This window comes from Musca vetustissima, unplaced genomic scaffold (genome assembly GCF_032173495.1).
Source record: "Musca vetustissima isolate MV318-11 ecotype Yass unplaced genomic scaffold, APGP_CSIRO_Mvet_v1 utg96298, whole genome shotgun sequence".
Taxonomy (NCBI): Eukaryota; Metazoa; Arthropoda; class Insecta; order Diptera; family Muscidae; genus Musca; species Musca vetustissima.
Window position 1 is genome coordinate 89543 of NW_026889569.1, and position 22366 is coordinate 111908.

The 22366-nt window shown below is 32.1% G+C and overlaps 1 protein-coding gene across 1 annotated transcript; it reads right to left on the minus strand.

The window, feature by feature from the left end:
• Positions 1-18336: 18336 nt before the first annotated feature.
• LOC133337251 (frizzled-like) lies at positions 18337-20500 on the minus strand. Its single transcript, XM_061545500.1, has 2 exons — positions 20494-20500; positions 18337-18869 (listed from the first exon to the last, which is right to left on the minus strand). Exons 1-2 carry the CDS (start codon positions 20498-20500, stop codon positions 18340-18342), a joined length of 537 nt encoding a protein of 178 aa, XP_061401484.1. The 3' UTR covers positions 18337-18339.
• Positions 20501-22366: the final 1866 nt, after the last annotated feature.

Sequence of the window (22366 nt, forward strand, 5' to 3'; positions counted from 1 at the left end):
ATAACACAGACACACACACATTCAAACGCACATGTATATTAAATTACAGGATTTGTGCACTATTTAAGGGATCATAATCGAAAGATTCAGGTGGGATAAATTGTTAATCGTAGGAATTATTACAAAAGAAGTTTAATGGGGAAAATCGGTCACCTATTCGACCAAATTACCAAAATGACCCAAAATTAAAAAAACATAATGTTCCTCAATTTAATATTGATTTTTCAGTACTACATGTTGTACCTACACTTTTGCATTCTTCGGTGACCTATAGTGAAATTTCATGCAGAATATTTTCTTCATTGATAACAATCACCTAAAACGAAGTTTAGTAGGGAAATTTGGCCCTTAATCGACCAAATTACCAAAAAGACCCAAAAAAGACATATTTTGAAACCTCACTTTGCTATGGATTTTCAGTACTATGCGTTGCACCTGTACATTTACATTCTTCGGTGATCTATAGTAGAATTTTATGCAGAATATTTTCTTCACTGGTAGCAACCACCTAAAATAAAGTTTAATGGGAAATTTTCGTCCTAATTGACCAATGTACCAAAAAGACCCAAAAATAAGAAAATTATAATAAACCTCACTTTGCTATCGATTTTTCAGTACTCTCTGTGGCACCTACTCATTTACATTCTGCGGTGACCACTAGTAGAATTTTATGCAGAATATTTTCTTCATTGACAGCAATTACCTAAAATGAAGTATAATGCTAACTTTAGGCCCTAATTGACCAAAGTAGCAAAAAGACCCAACAATAAGGGAGATATTTGTAAACCTCAATTGCTATTGATTTTTCGGTACTATCAGCTGCACCTACACATTTACATTCTTCCGTGACCCATAATGGAATTTTATGCAGACTATTTTCTGTATTGGAATCAATCACCTATAATTAGGTTTAATGGGAAAATTTGGGCCTTAATCGGCCAATGTACCAAAAAGGCCCAAAAATAACACAATATTTTAAAACCTCACTTTGCTATCGATTTTTGGTACTATCTGGTGCACCTACAAATTTATATTCTTCGGTGACATGTAGTGGAATTTTACGCAGAATATTTTCTTCATCGGTATCAATCACCTGAAATGAAGTTTAATGTGAAAATTTGGGCCTTAATTGACCAAAGTAACAAAAAGACCTGAAAATAATAAAAATATATGTAAACCTCACTTTGCTACCGATTTTTCGGTACTATCAGTTGAATATACATATTTATATTCTTCGGTGATCTATAGTAGAATTTTATGCAGAATATTTTCTTCATCGGTATCAAACACCTAAAATGAAGTTTGATGGGAAATTTGGGCCGTAATTGACCAATGTACTAAAAGGTCTCAAAAATAGGAAAAATATGTGTTAACCTCACTTTGCTATCGATTTTTCGGTACAATCTGTTGTACTTACACTTTTACATTCTTCAGTGACCAATAGTGGAATTTTATGCAGAATATTTTCTTCGTTGGTAGCAATCACCCAAAACGAAGTTTAATAGAAAAATTTGCCCCTTAATCGTCCAAAGTAACAAAAAGACCCAAAAATAAGGGAAATATATGTAAACTTCACTTTGCTATCGATTTTTGGGTGCCATCAGTTGTACCTATACATTTATATTCTTTGATGACTTGTAGTAGAATTTTATGCGGAATATTTTCTTCATTGGTATCAATCGCCTAAATCGAAGTTTTATAGGAAATTTGCTGTCGATGTTTCAAGACTATATGTTGTACCTACACATTTATGTTCTTCGGTGAACTACAGTAGCATTTTATGCCGTATATTTTCTTCGTTGGTATTAACCACTTAAAATGAAATTTAATTGGGAAAATTGGTCGCCTAATCGACTAATGTACTAAAAATACTGAAAATAAGAAAAATATATGTAAACCTCACATTGCTATCGGTTTTTCGGTACTATTTGTTGCACCTACATATTTATATTCTTCGGTGACCCATAGTGGAATTTTATGGAAAATCTTTTATTCATTGGTAGCATTCGCCTAAAATGAATTTAAATGGGGAATATTGACCCTTAATCGACCAAAATACCAAAAAGACCCACAAATAAGAAATCTCATCCTCATTTTGCTAATGATTTTTGTGTACGACCCTTTGTACTTACACATTTACGTTCTTCGGTGACCTGTAGTGGAATTTTATGCAGAATATTTTCTTCATTGGTAGCAATCACCAGAAATCGTTCCATATTGTTCACAATACCAAAAAAAACTTCAAAATAAAAAACTATTTTTAGCCTCAATTTTGCTTTGATATTCATTGATATTTTTTATGCTTACCGATTTTTTTACTTCGGTGACCTATAGTAATATTTTATGTAGAATATTTCTTTTATTGGTATTATCGACCTAAAATGACGTTTCATAGGAATATTTTACTCCAAGTCGCCCAAAGTACCAAAATGGCCCAAAATGAAATCATCCCTTTCATAACCTTAAATTCTGATGATATTTCATTGATATCTGTTATATCTAAAAAATTTGTTTCTTTGGTGACCTATAGTAAAATGTTGTGTAGAATTATTCTTTCATTGGTATCATCGACCTAAAACAAAGTTGAATAGGAAAATTTGCCTTCAAGTCGCTAAAAGTACCATAATAAACAAAATTTAAATCATGTTTTTCAAAACCCCAAATTGGGAACGATATTTCACTGGCATATATTGTACTAAAGATTTTGTTTCTTCGGTGGCCTTTAGTGAAATTTTATGTAGTTTATTTCGTCTATTGGCATCATCGACCTAAAACGCTGTTTTATACAATAATTTGGCTCCAAGACGCCCAAAGTACCAAAATGACTCGAAATTAAAAGATCCCATTTATAGCCCCAGCTTGTTATCGACATTCCACTGATATCTATTATATCTACAGATTTCGTTCATTCGGTGACCTATAGTAAAATTTCCTGTAGAATATTTATTTCATTGGCATCATTGACCTAAAACGATGTTTAATAGGAAAATTTTGCCCATGTTGCCCCAAGTACCAAAATGACCCCAAATTAAAACATCCATTTCATAAACCCAAATTATTGACGATATTCCTGTGATATATATTATATTTACAGATTACTTCTGTAGCCTATAGTGAGATGTTATGTAGAATATATCCTTCATTAGCATCATCGACCTAAAATGAATTTTTATAGGAAAATATGACTCATAGTCGCCCAAAGTACCACAATACATGAACATTAAAACATCCCTTTATAGCCTCACTTTGTTAGCGATATTCAAGTGATATCTGTTATATTTACAGATTTTGTTTCTGCGGTGACCTATAGTGAAATTTGATGTAGAATATTTCTTTCATTGGCATCATCGACCTAAAACGATGTTTAAGAGGAAAATTTGGCTCCAAGTCGTCAAAGTACCAAAATGACACGAAATTAAAACAACTCCTTCATAACCCCAATTTGGGAGAGTCATTTTACAGTAATTTATTATATCTACAGATTTCTTTCCGTTGGTGACCTATAATAAAATTTAGTGTAGATTATTTCATTTATTGACATCATCGACCTTAAGTGACGATAAATAGGAAAATTTGGCTTAAAGTACCAAAATGACCCAAAACTAAAACATTGCTTTTAAGGTTTACCTATCGTCCTCTTTGCACTTCTATTAATAGGTAAATATTTTTATTTCTCTTTACAGGTCCTGCCTATTTTCTAGTGGTGTATCAGCATTCAACATATTCCCATTTAAAAACACATTAAATAAACTACAAAAAAAAATACAAAAAATACATTTTTATTTTATTTGAATTTTAAACAGGTTGATAGTATAAAAAATGAATAAAAATGTGTCACCACAATGGCTTCAAATGTTTTTTAAACAATACCTTCAAACCCGACTTAAATCGGCCTTAAATTGTACGAAAATATCAATTTTTATTAAAGACATGAGAGGTCCAGGACTTTTCAGCTTTTGTTTAACGATTTTCCATAATTTCATTCAATAGATGGCGCTATCCACAAACATCTGCCAGTGTTGCCGCTATACTTTAAAAAAGTGATAATTTAGAATTTTTGAATTTCAAAGCATATCTTAAGGCGCTTCAAAAGCTGCAGCCATTGTGGAAGAGAAATTTTGTTTTTTTAAAAACTGCCTTTTTGTGTGATTTTTCATTTTCAAGTAATAGGCGCCCAGCATCGAATAGTAGAGTGTATTTCGCATGATGGTTGAATTCAAATGCAAATAACTCAGCAACTACTTAACCGATTTTGATGAAATTTGAACGAATGGTTAGAGGAAATTGTGTAGTTTTAGTCCTTACTGACAATGAAATTTTAAACTTATGTTATATAAAAGAAAATTAGCATTTTGTGTTTAATATCGATTTGTTGGTGTTATTTGTAGTAGTTAGGGATTTTCCTGCTTCGGTGACCTATAGTGAAATTTGATGTAGAATATTTCATTCATTGACACCAACCACCTAACGCGATGATTTATGGAAAAAATTCGACCAAAACCAAAATAACCCAAAATTATAGAAAAAAGCTTTTATTCTTATTTCATACCATTATTTGGGAGATTTGTATTATAACTACAGCTTATCTTTCTTTGGTGACCCATAGTAAAATTGTATGTAGAATATATTTTTCATTGGTATCATCGACCTAAAACGAGGTTTAGAAGAAAACTTTGACTCTATGTCGCCCATAGTACCAAAATGGCCCAAATTGACATCATCCTCTTCATAGCCCCAATTTGTTAACGATATTTCACTGGTAATTTTTATATCTACGAATTGCGTTTCTTTGGTGACCCTTAGTGAAATTGGATGTAGAATATTTCTTTCATTGACATTATCGACCTGAAACCATGTTTAATAGGAAAAATTGGCTCCTAGTCTCCCAAAGTACCAAATTGACAAAAAATTAAATCATCCCTTTTATAGGCCCATTTTGTTATCGATATTTCACTGGTAATTATTATACCTACAATTTTCTTTTCTTCGGTGACCTATACTAAAATTTTCTGTAGAATATTTCTGCCATTGGCATCATCGACCTAAAGCGATGTTTAATAGGAAAATTTGGCTCCTAATCGCCCATAATACCAAAATGACCCAAATTTTAATCAAGCCTTTTATAACTCCAAATTGTTGCCGATATTTAATTGCTAATTATTATATCTTCAGTCTTCGTTTCTTTGGTGACCTATGGTGAAATTTTATATATAATATTTCCTTCATTGGCATCATTGGCCTAAAAAGAAGTTTAGTAGAAAAAATTGGCTCCAAGTCGCCCAAACGTACCAAAATGCCCCAATTTAATATATACGTTTCATAACCCGAATTTGTTAGCGATATTTCAGTAATACCGGTTAAAGTTGCAGATTTCGCTGCTTCGGTGACCTATAGTAACATTTTATGTAGAATGTTTTCTTCATTGGTATCACTGACATAAAACGATGTTTAATAGGAAAAATTGGCTCGAAGTCCCCTAAGGTACCAAAATGACACAAAATTAAAACATCTTTTTATAGCCTCAATTTTTTAACGATATTTCACTGGTAATTGTTTTATCTGCGGTTTTCGATTCTTCGGTGACCTACAGTAAATTTTGCTGTAGAATATTTCTTTCATTGGCATTATCCATCTAAAACGACGTTTAATACGAAAATCTCAACTAAGTTGCCCAAAGTACCAAAATTACCCAAAATTTAAAATATCCCTTTTATAGTCTCAATTTGTTAGCTATATTCCAGTGATATATGCTATATTTACATAATTCTTTTCCTCGGTGACCCATAGCTAAATTTTATGTAGAATATTTCTTTCATTAACAACATCGACCTAAAGCGATGTTTAATAGGAAATTTTGGCTCGAAGCCGCCTAAAGTATCAAAATGACACAAAATTAAAACATATTTTTTATAGCCTCAATTTGTGAATGATATTTCACTGGTAACTATTATAGATACAGTTTTCGTTTCTTCGGTGACCCATAATGAAATGTTATGTAGAATATCTCCTCCGTCGGCCTAAAACGACATTTAATACGAAAATTTGGCCCAAGTTAGCCAAAGTACCAAAATGACCCAAACTTAAAATATCTCTTTTTAAAGTCTCAGTTTATTAGCTATATTTCAGTGTTATCTGCTATATTTACAGATTTCTTTTCTTCTATGACATATTGTGAAATTCGATGTAGACCATTTCTTTCATTGACATCATTGACCTCAAACTAATTTTAATAGGAAAAAATTGGCTCAAGTCGGCCAAAGTATTAAAATTACCCAATAATTAAAACATCTGTCTCTTAGCCCCCATTTGTTAAACCATATTAAAGATATATCTGTTATATTTACAGATTTCTTTTCTTCGGTGACCTATAGTGAAATTTGATGTAGAATATTTCTTTCATTGGCATCATTGACCTAAAACGATGTTTAATAGGAAAATTTGGCCCAAGTTGCCCAATGTACCAAAATGACCCAAAATTACAAAATTCCTTTTATAGCCTCAATTAGAATACGATATTTCATTGGTAAATATTATATTTACAGAATTCTTTTTGTCGGTGACCCATAGTGAAATTTGATGTAGAATATTTCGTTCATTAGCATCATCGACCTAAAACGATGTTTAATGGGAAAATGTGGCTCCAAGTTGTCCAAAATACCAAAATTACCTTAAATTACGGAAAAACTTTTGTCAGCCCAAATTTGGTATGGATATTTTGGTGATATATTTTTTAACTAGAGATTTCTTTTCTTCGGTGACCTATTGTGAAATTTTCTGTAGAATACTTATTTCATTGGCATCAATAATCTACAATGGATTTTAAAGGAAAAATGGCACCAATTTTTCGAAATTATCAAAATACCCAAAAAAGTAAAAAAATATCCAAATTTTCGTATTGATATTTCATAGGTATCTATTGGCGCTACAAATTTTCTTTCTTCGGTGACCTATAGTGAAATTTGATGTAGAATATTTTTTTCATTGCCATCATCGACCTAAAATGAAGTTTTGTTTATAAATTTCGACCAAATTCAAAATAACCCAAATTTAAAAATTACGATTTTTCCTCCCTAATTTCATACCAACATTTCGGAGGTTTTTCATATAGCTACAGCTTATCTTTCTTCGTTGACTTATAGTGAAATTTGCTGTAGAATATTTCTTTCATTGGCATCAGCGACCTAAAACGATGTTAAATAGGAAAATTTAGCCCATAGTCGTCCAAAGTACCATAGTAGCCCAAGTTTAAACCATGCCTCTCATAACCCCAAAGTAGGAAAGATATTTCACTGACATTTATTATATCTACAGATTTTGTTTCTTTGGTGACCTATAGTGCAATTCGATGTAGAATATTTCTTTCATTGACATCAAGCACCAACAATGAAGTCTAATACATTAATTTCGACCAAATTCAAAATAACCCAAATTTAAAAAAAATTAAAAAAAAATTCCCCTATTTTGATATCCAAAATTCTGAGATTTTCGTTATAGCTGCAGCATATCTTCCTTCGTTGACTTATAGTGAAATTCGATGTAGAATATTTCTTTCATTGCTATCTCCTGCCTAAAATGAAGTTTTTATGGAGATATTACGCCATCCATGGCCTTACCCCATTCTTGTGCTTTTGGCCATTTTACTAATTGAATCTTTGTGTTCTGCCATTTTAATTTTTATTTGTCTTACTTTAACGAATGGGCGAAATTTCGTAATTTGCCAGCACTTGTTTACACTTTTATGACCAAAACAGAAAATAAAAAAATCCCAAACAGTTAAACACTCCCCAAAAATGTATTGCCTTTAAAAAGGAAATTGGCATGGATGTTTGCTTATAGAAATTTTTTTTAAGTAAATAAAAATCGTTTTTTGTGGTGAGGTTGTAAAGATTTCCAAAAAAAAAAAAAAGAAAAAAAGCATAAATCCTCCTACATGTAGATGTATACATATAGAGAGCTGGGAAAATTTGTTTAATTGAAATTTCCAGTTAAAGGCCGAAAAAAAAACATCCGACCTAAGCTCCTCCATGGTATTTGGCGTAAACATAAACTGCTATTTTAGCCAAGCACGGCCATAAAAAACATTGAGTGGTTGGGTGAATGCTGGCTGGATATATGATGTCGATGTAGGATGTAGGCTGGCGTTTTTTAACGTTTCCTGCGTGTAGTTGTTTTTATGGATTTCGGAGATGTTGGAGAGAAAAACATAATTTTTTTACGAACTCAAAGAGTTTGTTTTGTGTGAGAGTGTGTGTGTAAATTTCGACATAGGATGATGTAAAAATTTACGTTGGTGGTTTTTTGTTATGCGTTTCTTTTGTAAAATGCCCCCAGGATTAATGTTCCACAAATTAGTACAACAAATTGTTTACTTGTGGGCAACCTCCTCCCAGTCTACATAATTTACAGACCCCCTAAAAATAAAAACTCAGTGTTGTTTTTTTCAATTTTTTTTTTCAGTCTTTAACAATATAATTTTTATTTTTTTATTAAATTTTCCATTTTGTTTGTTATGTGTTTACTTGCTATTTTTGTTTGTGTGGTATGATTTTAATGGTGTTGTTGTTGTTATTATTATAATTTTTTTTAGTAAATATAATAATGAAAGAAAAAAAACATGCCTTAACATTAAGGTAGAGGAAAAATATTTTTTACATAGAAACATAGGTTAATTTTTTTTCTCGATTGTTTTTTTTTTCACTTCTAAAAAATGGCAGTTTGTTGGTAATTTTTTTTCATCGGAAAATTAATTTTTCTTTGTGTGTTTTTGAAAATGAAACTTAAACTTAATTTCTAAGAAACTTACAGCCTGTTTTTGTAAAATTCTAAACGAACGAATTCGAGTGACTTACGACCAAACTCCATGGTTTCGAAAAATATGTCATTTATTTTTCTTTGAATCAAAAAATATTTGTTTACATAAACAAAGGTTTGGTCGTAAGTCGCTCGAATTCGTTCGTTTAGAATTTTACAAAAACAGGATGTTATATAATAATTTTAATAATATTTTTTGTTTGTTTGTGTTATGACTACAACGTCATGAAAATAAATTAATACAAAATGTTTCTTAAAAAAAATTCTTACAAAATAATAAACAACACATTTTTATATTTAACTTTTGTTTTTTTCCACACTTTTTTATAGAGAAAATTTTTTTTTTATAAATCTCAGTTGGTTAGTAAATGTTAATAACATTGGTTTTATTTTAATTTTTTACTATTTCTAGTTTTATTTGATTTTATTTTTTTCATAGATTGTTGTTTTCTGTTTTAGCACATTGGAGGACGTTTTAGTTTGCAGTAAGAACCAAAAATAGATTTTTCAAAATAAATAAGAAAACAAAAATTATAAGAAATAAATTGAAATAATAATAAAATACTAAGGAAAAGTTGTTGAGTTTTTAGAAAAAAAAATCTAAAATATATATGGTCCGCCTTTGGTCGAAATTTTGGCCAAAATTACAAAATAACCCAAAAAATAAATAAGTTAATAATAAATTGAGCCAACTTTAATATCGACATTTCAGTGATATCTATTGTATTTAGAGCTTAGCTTTCTTCGGTGATCTATAGTGAAATTTGCTGTAGAATATTTCGTTCATTGTTATCGACCACCCAAAATGGATTCTAGTTGGAAAATTTGGCACCAAGTCGCCCAAAGTAACAACATAACCCAAAAATATAAAAATGTTTTTTTTTTTAATTCCAATTCGTGATCGATATTTCAGTGATATATATTTTACCTACAGCTAAGCTTTCTTCGGTGACCTATAGTGAAAGTTCATGCAGAATAATTTTTCTGTTGGCATCGATCACCTAAAATGTATTTTAATTGGAAAAATTGGCCCCAAATCCCCCAAAGTAATTCCAAAAATGAAAAAAAATTACCCAAATTTGGTATGGATTTTTCAGTGATATTTATTATATCTAGAGCTAAACTACCGTTGCTGACCCATAGTGAAATATTCGAAAATACGAAAATGACCCATAATTATATTATAGATTTTCAATGCCAATTTGTGGTCGATTTTTCCTTGGTATTTATTAAAGTTACAGACTTCGTTTCCAATTTGGTAACTAAATTTCAACGATATCTATTATATTTAGAGCTTAGCTTTCTTCGGTAACCTGTAATGAAATTTGTTGTAGAATATTTCGTTCATTGGCATCAATCATCTAAAATGCATTTTAATAGGATAATTTGGCAATAAATCGACCAAAGTAATAAATATTCCAATATGAAGAACAAAAATTTTGTTTGACCCCAATTTGGTATCGATTTTTCAGCGATATCTATTTTACCTACAGCTAAGCTTTCTTCGGTGACTCATAGTGAAATTTTATGTAGAATATTTCGTTCATTGGTATCAAACACCTAATTCAAAGTGTAATTGGAAATTTTGGTACCAAGTCTCCGAAAATACCAAAATGACCCCTATTAATAATTTAGTTTTTTTTTTGTGATCGATTTTTCGCTGGTATTTTTTTAGAGTTACAGAACTCGATTCCTCGGTGACCCCTAATGAAATTTGCTGCAGAATATATCGTTCATTAGTATCAATCACCTAAAATGGAGTTTTATGGGAAAATTTGACACCAAATCGACCAAACTGCCAAAATAACCCAAAATTATAAAAATTTTGTTTTACCCCACTTTAGTATCGATATTTGAGTGATATTTAATATACCTACAGCTTAGTAGTCTTCGGTGACCTATAGTGAAATTTGATGTAGAGTATTTTTCCCCTTCGTATCAATTAGCTCAATCGATGTTAAATATGTGAAATTGACTGTTAGTCCGCCAAATGACCCAAACTTAAAAGGTCGTTGTTTCAGCCCTTATTTGGTAACGGTATTTGGGAGACATATATTATAGCTACAGATTTCACTTCTTCGATGCTCTATAGTGAAATTCTGTGTAGAATATTTCGTTCATTGGTAGCAATCACCTAAATCGATGTTAATTAGGAAATTTCGCTCTGAGTCGGCCAAATACCCAAATGACCCAAAATTCACAGAAATCATTTTTAACCCCAATTTCATATCGACTGTTCGGTGATATCTATTATACCTACAAGTAAGCATTCTTTGGTGACCTATAATGCCGTAGAATATTTCGTTCATTGGTATCAACCATCTAAAATGAAGTTTATTAAGAAAAACTGGATCTAAGTCGACTAAATACTAAAATTGCTCAAAATACAAACCAATAACATTTAGACCCAATTTGGCATCGATTTTTCACTGATGCCTATTATTCCTACTTATTTTATTTCTTAGGTGACCTATAGTGAAATTTAATGTAGAATATTTATATCATTGGCATCAACTACCTAAAATGGAGTTTAATGGGAAAAATTGGCTACAAGTCAATTAAGTACCAAAATGAGCCAAAATTTAAAGAAAGTTATTTCAGCACTTATTTGTTACTGATATTTTGGGGACATATTTTATAGTTATAGAGTTTGCTTCTTTGGTGACCTATAATGAAATTTGATGTAGAATATTTCATTTATTCCCACCGTGCTCCTACAATGGAATTTTGAGGGAAAATTTGACACGAGGCAGCGAAAGGACCATAATGACCCAAAATCCAAACAAATCATTTTTAGACCCAATTTGGTATCGATTTTATTACTGGTACCTATTATACCTACAAATTTTATTTCTTCGGTAACCTATAGTGAAATTTTATGTAGAATACTTCGGTCATTGGTGTCAACTACCTAAAACGAAGTTCAATAGGAAAATTTGGCTCTAAGTCGACCAAATACCAAAATGACGCAAAAATTAGAATTTAATTTATATCTCAATTTGGTGTCCACATTTCGTTGATATCTATTATTAGTACAGATATCTTTCCTTCAGTGATCTATAGTGAAATTTTATTTAGAATTCTTCAATTCGTTTCTTTCTTTGGTTTCGACCACCTAAAACAAAGTTTAGTAGGTAAAATTAGCTTCAAGTCACCAAAAGCACCAAAATAACCCAACCTTAAAATTTTTACTTTTAAACACCAACTTGCTAGCCTGATTTCAATGATATGCATTATATCTACCGAGTTGGTTTCTTCGAAGGCCTATACTAAAATTTGGTGAAGAATATTTCTGAAGTTGGTATCAATTACCTAAACTGAAGATTAGAGGGAAAATTTTGGGCCAAATCGATCAAAGTACAAAAATAAACCTTGAATGAAAAACATCGCATACAGACCCAAATTTGTATCGGTATTTCGGAATTAACTATTATAGCTACTGATTTCCATTCTTCGGGGACTCATAGTGAAATTTGCTGTAGAATATTTCATTCATTGGCATCAACCAACTAAAAAAAAGTTTAATGCAAAAATTTTGGGCCAAGTCGACCAGAGTACAAAAAAAAAAAAAAAAAAAAAAAATTGAATGGAAAAACATCGTTTATAGATCAAATTTGGTATCGGCATTTCGAAATTAACTATTACAGCTATTGATTTTCATTCTTTGGGGACCCATAGTTAAATTTGCTGTAGAATATTTCATTCGTTGGTGTTAACCAACTAAAATGATGTTTGATAGTAAAGATTGGCATCAAGTTCAACAAAGCTCATAAATAGTTCAAAATAAACAAACTATCGTTGATCGCCAATTTGGTTTCAATTTTTCGGTGATCTCTATGATATCTACAGACTTCGTTTCTTTGGTGACCCATACTCAAATTTGCTGTAGAATATTTCATTCATTGGCATCAACCGCTTAAAATTAATTTTAATGGGAGAATTCGGCTTCAAACTGAATAAAACTCAAAATTAGCCCTTAATTTACATCTGCCAGTTTATACTCAAGTTGTTATCGATATTTTCTTGATTTCTATTAAATCTACAAATTCCGTTACTTCGGCGACCAATAGTGACATTTTATGTAGAATATTTCCTTCATTGGAACCAACCATCTAAAATGAAGTTAAGTGGAAGAATTCGGCTCTAAGTTGAAGAAAACTCTAAAAATAGCCCTTAATTTATATCAGCCCGTTTATCCTCAATTTGTTATCGATATTTCCATGGTATCTATTACATCTACAGATTTTATTTCTTCGGTGACCTATAGTGAAATTTTATGTAGAATATTTTCTTCATTAACACCAATCAGCTAAAAGCAAGTTGTATGCTATTAACTGTGGCTATAATAAATCTCATGGTTTTGGAGCGTATGAGTCATGAACAGTAATTTGTAGCACAACTAATACGCCTCAGTGGATTTTTGAATTAATATTACTAATACGCCAACCATTACACATGATTTAGAAAATAGAGATTTTGGATAGATTGGATGAATGGATACATTCTAATTTGTAAACTAAAACGAAAGTACATTGGACTTTTTGCAGGGTCTCAATTAGAGTGTGTATGATATAATCATCTGAATTTTTTACACAATATGAAGCCTGATATAGGAAACAATTCTGGAAAAATTTTCCTAAATATCTCAACAACTTTTCCTTAGTTTTTTTTTTGTTTCTTTTCAATTTCCCAAACATTTTCTTTCATTATCAGTTGCATATTTTTGTCATCGTAGAAGAATTATTTAATTTTATAAACATTAAACAAAATTTTAAACATAAAAAATAAATCGGCACATATAAAGCTTTTTTTTCATAACTTATAAACAAAAAGAACTCTATTCTAAAAATTAATTGTAAATTAAATTGGTAGGCAGAAAAATTATTAACAAAATATTGTGTACTACTTTGCGTAGTTATTTAAAAATCTATTTTTAAAATTAATTTTAAATTATATTTTTAGCAGAAAATATTAACAAAATTTTGTTATTTCTTTGTATAGTTATTTAAATTTATATTTTTTGTTTCGTTGCTAATTATTTATAAAAAAAACTTAATATTTAAGCCTTAATGTATAGAGGACTCAATTGGAGAACAAAGAGCAGAAAAAATATTACATTTGTCAAATATATAATATAATAATTAACTTAAAGCTAATAACTATTTACAGAAAAGAAATACTAAACTTAAGTTAGCGATTCTAAAACAGAAAATTTTAAGAATTTAAACTTAATATTAATGTTAGTTGACTCACATTTACGCTGAAGGCGAAGGGAAATATTTCAGAACGAAAGTTAATTTAAAGGTCAAGGGAAATTTTTGTTTCAAGATTCCGATATTCAATATTTTTTCATACTTGATACTTGAAAAATTAAAAAGAACGAATTCTGGAGAATTTCAACCAAAGTTTTTAATAAAAAATACTATTGATATTTATTTTATGCCTTGTTTTGTTTTGAAAATCCTACATAATAGATTAATTTTTTTATGTTCTGAAAATTTCCCTTTTGACCTCTCCTAACAAGTAGTTCTAAATATTTGAATTTTGCTTTTAAATATAAATATTTGTTGTTGTGTTTTTTGTAATTTTTTTCTTTTAACATTTTACAATTAAATTAAAACTTTGGCTGTACTCATGTTAAACTTAAATAAAATATGTTTAATATATATAATTTAGAAGGAAATAATTTTAATGAAATAAAAGCGACATTGAGAAAAATTATTTCCAGTTTTCAATATCAATTCGCTGTTCAAACACATCGAAAAATCTAATTTAAATAATATTAATATTGGAGCGTATAAGTAATATCATACATCATACGCCAGGGAGGTCATTGAGAATTAATAATACTAATACGTACCCTGTATACGAAAATGAATCCAATTTGTTATCGATTTTTCACCGACATCTATCATAGCTACAGATTTTCGTTCTTCGGTGACCTTTTGTGAAATTTTGTGTAGAATATTTCGTTCTTTGGTATCAAGACCTAAAATGACATTTTAGGGGAATTTTCGCCCAAAATGCAAAATGAAACCAAAATGTAAAATTTTTTGATTATCCCAAATTATCATTGATTTTTCAATGATATATGTTGCATCCACAGATTTCATTTCTTCTGTGACCCATAGTGAATTTTTGTGTAGAATATTTCATTCATTGATATCAACCATCTAGAACGAAGTTCGATGTAAATATTGGAGCGTATAAGTAACATCACAACAGGTATACATCATACGCCAGGGAGGTCTGTGAATTAATAATACTAATACGCACCCTGTATACGAAAATCAACCCAATTTGTTATCGATTTTTCACAGATATCTATCATAGCTACATATTTCGTTTCTTCGGTGACCCATAGTGAAATTTTGTGTAGAATATTTCGTTCTTTGGTAACAAGTACATAAAATGGGGTTTTATGAAAAATTTCTATTAAAATACAAAATTAATCCAAAATTGAAAAATATGATTTAATTCCAAATTAGTGAAAACTTTTCAGTGATATCAATTAAATTTACAGACTTGGTTTCTTCGGTGACCCATAGTGAAATTTTGTGTAGAATATTTCGTTCATTGACATCAACCATCTAGAACGAAATATTGGAGCGTATAAGTAACATCACAACAGCTGTACATCATACGCCAGGGAGGTCATTGGGAATTAAGAACACTAATACGCACCCCATGCTCGAAAAATGAACTCATTTTATTAAAGCTTTTTCTGTGATATCTATCACACCTACAGATTTTCGTTCTTCATTGACCTGTAGTGAATTTTTATGTATAATATTTAATTCTTTGGTATCAAGAACGTAAAATGGAGTTTTATAGAAAATTTCGACTAAAATACAAAATTAATCCAAAATTGAAAAATATGATTTAAATCCAAATTAGTGAAAACTTTTCAGTGATATCATTTAAGTTTATAGACTTGGTTTCTTCGGTGACCAATAGTGAAATTTGGTGTAGAATATTTCGTTCACTGACATCAACCCCCTAGAATCAAGTTTAATAGAAAAAATCGGCATCAATTCATTCAATGTACAAAAAATAACCCAAAATTTACTAATCACTCGAATTTGGTATTGACATTTTAGCGATTCCTATTATATCTACCGTTAAGATTTTTTCGGTGACCTATAGTGAAGTTTTATGTACAATATTTCCTTCATTAGCATCAACCACCTAAAATGAAGATTAATGGCGAAATTTTCACCCAACTTGCCAAAATAATCCGAAAATTTATCTTTTAGCGGAATTTGGTATCTATATTTCCGTGATTTCTATTATATCTACAGATTTCGTTTCTTCGACGATCTATAGTGAAATTTTATGTAGTATATTTTCTTCTTTAGTATCAAACACCTTAAATGAAGTTTAATGGAAAAAATGCGCCTCAAATCGCCTAAAATACCTAAAATAAACCAAATTAATTTGTTTTTCTAAGTCCAATGTAGAATCGGCATTTCAGGGACACCTATCATATCTATGGTTTCGGTTTCTATGGGAACCTAGAGTGAAATTTCATGTAGAACATTTCATTCACTAGCATCGATCACCAAAATTGAAGTATAATGGATGAAAATTTGTGTCAATTCGACGAAAGTACCAAAATAACCCAAAAATGACAAATGATGTTTAAGCTAAATTTGGTAGCGATTTTCAGTGATATCTACTACATCTACAGGGTTGGTTTCTTCAGTGACCTATAGTGAAATTAAATTAAAAATAATTCTCACTTTAGTATCAACCGCCTAAAATAAAGTTTTATGGGAAAATTAAGCACCTAGTCGTCCAAAGTATCATGATTAGGAATAATACCTTTAACCCATTTTGATCTAAATTTTTCAGTGATATATATTATATCTACAGACTTGGTTTCATCGGTGACCTATAGTGAAATTTTCCGTAGAACATTTCTTTCTTTAATATCAATCACTTAATATGTGTAATCAGTTGCATCAATTGGCACAGAGTACCAAAATAGCCTAAAAATTACAAATTAATTTTCACCTACATTTGGTAACAATTTTCAGTGATACATGTTATAACCACGGCCTTGGAGTCTTCGGTGACCTATAGTCAAATTTGACAAAGAATATTTCACTCTTTCGTATTAACCGCCTAAAATGAAGTTTTATCGGGAAATTATACACCGATTCACCCAAAGTATCAAAATTCGGAAAAATGCCTTTGAGACCAACTTGGTGCTAATTTTTCAGTGACATCTATTATATCTACAGATTTTGTTTCTTCGGTGACGCATACTACAATTTTCCGTAGAATATTTCTTTCTCTGGCATCAACTACCTAATGTTAATATATTCCACAATTCCGTCTGAAATATCGAAATAATAATCCAAAAATAAATGTAATTTCCTCATTATGTGCAGAGGTAGCGTATTAGTAATTTTAATTCGAAATACCCTATGACGTATGATGTATATCAGTTGCCACATTACTCATACGTTCCAAACTCAGAACTGATATTTATTTTTTCGTTCCGAAGCTCAGAACTGATATTTATTTTTTTTCGTTAGAAAAAAACATCTCCAATGCAGTATTTTGGTGAAAAAAAGTCGATCTCAGTTTCTGAGGTTTGTTGCGTATAAGTAACAATGAAGCAGGCATACATTATACGCCACGTGGCCTTGGGGATATTAAAATTACTAATACGCTACCACTTCCAGAAAAAATAGACTCTGTTTCTGAGGTATTTTTTCATGGAAAAAATATGTTGTTAAGGTCTTTTTTAATAGATGGAATCAAAATCTATCGCTGAGAATATTGTAATATTAAATTTGGAGTCCCAGGCCGCAGAAATAAATGAAGGCCAGAAAGTAAGCTATTTTTTCCCATGTCTCTGATTTTCAACCTTAGTCTCTGTGTTAACTATTAGTCAATATTTTCTATACAAAAAATGCATCCTTCGATGCTATTTTTTCCAATAGAAATACACTCAATCCTACTTTCCGAGGTATTTTTTTTGGTACATTTTAATTAATATTACTAATACGCTCCCATCTACATCAAATTCAAATATTATTGAAAATTAAATTGGCAAACGATTTGAGAATTGAAAACTGGTTTTAGTGAATTTAAAAATAATTCCTTTCTGAGATAATTTCTTTTTGAAAACTGAAACTATTCGTATTTTTTCTCAGTGTTTAAAATTCTTGAGTATATTGTGATCATTCGAATATTATTTTTTTATTCGTGTATTGAAAATAGGTGAAGTGAAAAAAAAATTATTTTTTTTATTATTATTCTCTAAAATTTGAGCACTCAATTGCTTTGTGTTTGTTATTTTTCATTTTCTTCTAGTTAGAAACTTTGCATTTGCATTTCCCGCTGTGTTGTAAGTGAGTGGGGGAGGGGGTCATCATATTTTACAAATTATTACAACAGCAACAAAAAACTGCACTATTCATTAAACTGCCCTTCGGCATTTCTTATCATTAAATTACCTTAAAAACTAGAACCTTGTTTTTTGCATTCAATTTTCTCTCCTCCTCCTCCTCCATTTTACACATACGCCTGCCCCCTTGTCCTTGTCTCCTTCCCTTGCAGCTTCTCGACAAAATTACGCCAACTTACCACAGTCTTACTGGAATACAACCACACACTCGATGTCACACCGACCAACATTGAACACAAATATTTCACCATATAAATTTGGAAAATAGGCCTCGACTCGGAACCATCTGGCCTTGGCAGGGGGCAAGGTATTGAGAAAGGACGACATATATCACGATGCCATTGTACCATCCATTCATCGAAATAATAATATTCATAGAAGAGACAGCCGAGATAGCCTAAGGCGGGTAGGATGAAAAGGCCTGAGAAGAATCCAATACGCATCATCAAGCGTTCGAGTTTATCGGTCCGCTTCCCATCGGTTTTCATAACGGTACGAATGCGGAAGAGTGATATAAAGCCAGCTAGCAGGAATAGGGCTCCGATGGAGAGATAAATGCAGAGGGGTAAGATGAGGAACACTCCGAGGGAATGGGTATCCAATTGGCCAACAAAACAGACGCCAGATAATATGTCACCTGGAAAGAGAAAGGGAAGACAAATATTAGGGGAGGTTAATAATATTAAAAAGAACTGGCGTCAGATTCTTTATTAAAAATAGCCTCAGGCGAAGTAGATGCTCATTTTTTTACGGGCAAAAAATTCCGTAGAAAAAAACCAGCCTCAGAAGCTAAGACCTCATTTTTTCAATGGGGAAAATAGCCTCAAAAGTCATAGAGAATATTTATCACAAAAAAAAAAAAATAAATATTAAAAATTGTGTTAGAAGATGAGGTCTCAATTTTTTTCCTATAGAAAAAAAGTAGCCTCAGAAACGGAGACACGATTTTCTTTCTATAGAATCAGGGCAAAAAAAAAAAAAAAATCCATAGAAAAAAATAGCCTCAGAAGCTAAAGTCAGTACTTTTTTTAGTGAGGAAAAAATAGTCTCAGAAGCTGAGGTCCGCTTTTTTAATAGGAAAATAGCTTCAGAATCTAAGACCCCTTGTTTTATCAGAAGCTTAGGTCTTGATTTTTTTCCTATAGGAAAAAGTAGCCTTAGAAACGGAGGCACGATTTTTTCTATAGAAAAAAGTAGCCCGAATTTTTTCTATAACAAAATAGCCTCAGACGAAGTTACGACCCCGATTTTTTCTATAGAAAAATAACCTCAAAGGAAGCTGAGACTGGCGAATTTTCTTCTATACGAAAAAATTGCCTCATACAAAGATGAGGCTCGCGAATTTGTTTCTATACGAAAAAATAGCCTCAGAGGATGTTGAAGCTCTTAATTTTTTTCTGTAAAAAAATAGTCCCAGGCTAGCGAATTGTTTTGTATATGAAAAAATAGCCTCGTATGAAGCTGAATTACCGATTTTCTATAGAAAATAAGCGTCTTTAACGAAGCTCAGGATCCGAGATTTTTTTCTATAGAAAAAATTGCTCAGACGATGTTTTTCTATTCAAAAATATAGCCTCAGAGGCCCGCGATTTTTTATATGAAAAAATAGTCTCAGAGGAAGCTGAGGCACGGATTTTTTCTATATAGTTTCTGATGAAGCTAAGTCTCCGATTTTTTCTCTATACGGGAAAATAGCCTCAGACGAAGCTGAGGGCCAATTTTTTTTAAAAGAAACATTTTTCTATAAGAAAGATTTTTTATAAGAAAAAAATTGACTCCCGTGACGCTGAGGTGCCGATTTTTTTCTATACGTAAAAATAGCATCAGGTGAAGCTGAGGGTCCGATTTCTTTTTATAAGAAAAAAAATAGACTCCCATGACGCTGAAGACCCGATTTTTTCTGTACGAAAAAAGTAACCTCAGATAGAGCTGAGGTCGTGATTTTTTTTTACACGAAATAATAGCCTCAGACGAAGTTGATGTGCTGAATTTTTTTTCTATCCAAAACCATAGCCTCAGACATAGCTGAGGTCCCAATTTTTTCCTATACGAAAAAATAGTTTCAGACGAAGCTGGGGCTTCCGAATGTTTTTCTATACGATAAAATAGCCACTGTCGAAACTGAGACGTAGCTGAGGCCTCGATTTTTATGTATAGAAAAAAATAGCCTCAGACGTAGCTGAGATCCCGATTTTCTATACTTGAAAATCTATTGCGGATTTTGTCGCCTATAGATACACATTCTGTTTATGCACGAATACTCTCCATTTTGGAGACCCCCTTTAGTCTTTAGTAGAGAACCCCTTCAGCTAGTAGTTAGTAGTGACTCCCTTCAACCCATCTATAGTAGAGACTCCCTTCAGCGCGTAGATAGTAGAGACTCCATTCATCTCATCTATAGAAGTGACTGCCTTCAGCTCGTCTATACTAAAGACTCCCTTCAGCTCATCTATAGTAGTGACCGCCTTCAGCTCGTTAATATCAGCTCGTAGTTAGTAGAGACCCCCTTCAGTTCATTTATAGTAGATACCACCCTCAACTCATCTACACCCCTTTCAGCTCGTCAATAGTAGATACCCCCTTCAGCTCATCTATAGTAGAGATTTCATTCAGCTCATGTATTGTAGAGACCTACTTCAGCTCGTAGATAGTAGAAAATCCTTTTAGGTCATCTATAGTAGAGACTCCCCTAGGCTCATCTATAGTAGAGATCCCCTTCAGTTCATCTATAGTTGAGACTCCGTTCAGCTCGTAGATAGTAGTGACTGTCTCCAAATATTTTTCCTGACCAGTTTTACCCCTCATTGATCCGCAATCCCGCACGTAATATCTCATCAGTAAATAATTATTTCCTTATTGTCATCAGAGAAAAGGTACCAAGCCTTTAATTTTGTTCCCCAAGGTTCGGCCGTTTCTGCTTCATTTGTCCGAATGTCTGTCTGTCTGTCAGTCAGCCAGTCAGTTTTGGCAATCAACATCATCACACCTCGGCAGCTGAAGCTTCATCATCAATTTGTGAACTCAAAACAAAAAAGAAGTGGAAAAAGGAGATAAAAAATAACTCCAAAGCCTCATAAAGGTATCATCACAATCGTCATCATTATTGGCCAGAAAACATGGCTCATCCTCCTGCTGCTGCTTCTCGTTCCACCAATAATTGACTCTGGCTAGTGTTGTCAACAACGACTTAGCGCAGTAAAAATTTTTCAAAAAAATGAAGGAGAGAGTAGAGGGGAAAACGTGTTGGAAGATGCCAGCCATCCAGGAGATTGTTGCCTTCCAGCCAGTTAGGCACTTGCTGACTGAATGCCTGCCCGGCCGCTTGCCTGCCTGGCTATGATGCAATCATGAACGAAGTGGTAACAACAGCATTGCAACACGCATATGCAACATACCATTATGATGAGGAGGAAAATGATGACGATAATCATCGTCATCATCAGAACGATGATGAGGATGATGATAAGGATAATGATGTTGATTCAGATGCCGATGATTATGGCCACTCTCAAATGGATGATGATTGCCTGACTGCATCATCTGCTTTAAGTTGTACGTGAGGAGGTTGGCCGACCATTGTGTATTCGGCAAGACAATAAGACAATTGTTGTTCCCTCTGTCCCGCAGCTCCCCCCCTCGAGTTACTACAATTTATGGTGGCCATAATGTTTGTCTGTGTGTCTGTCTGTCTCCATTGGGGTTGTTAATGCCAGGATTTACATTCAACTCCCGGCCGGCCGCCACTTCTTTGAGTGGCATTTGTCGCAGAGCAACTGGTGGTGTGCAACGAAGAATGAAGAACGAAGACGACGACGACGAATCCTCAGCATCCGTTTTGGCATTTTCGTTGCTTTGGGCTGGCGTTTTTATTTTCATTGGATTTCTTTATTTATTCTTCCTCGGCTGGTTGCTGCTGGCCAACTTAATTCAGTTTCAGTTTCTTTTTGCTGAGGCTAAAACAGAAAGACAACTTGGCCACGATAGTGACAGCCACAGCAGCATCTTTGGCGGAGCCATTCTGCCTCTGCTGAAGATTGTCACACAAAATTGGCCACGAAATTGTAAACTTGTTTCTTTCTTGCCAACTATAAAACCTTGTCTTATTGTCCATGGCTTCCTTTGTGTTTTATTCCT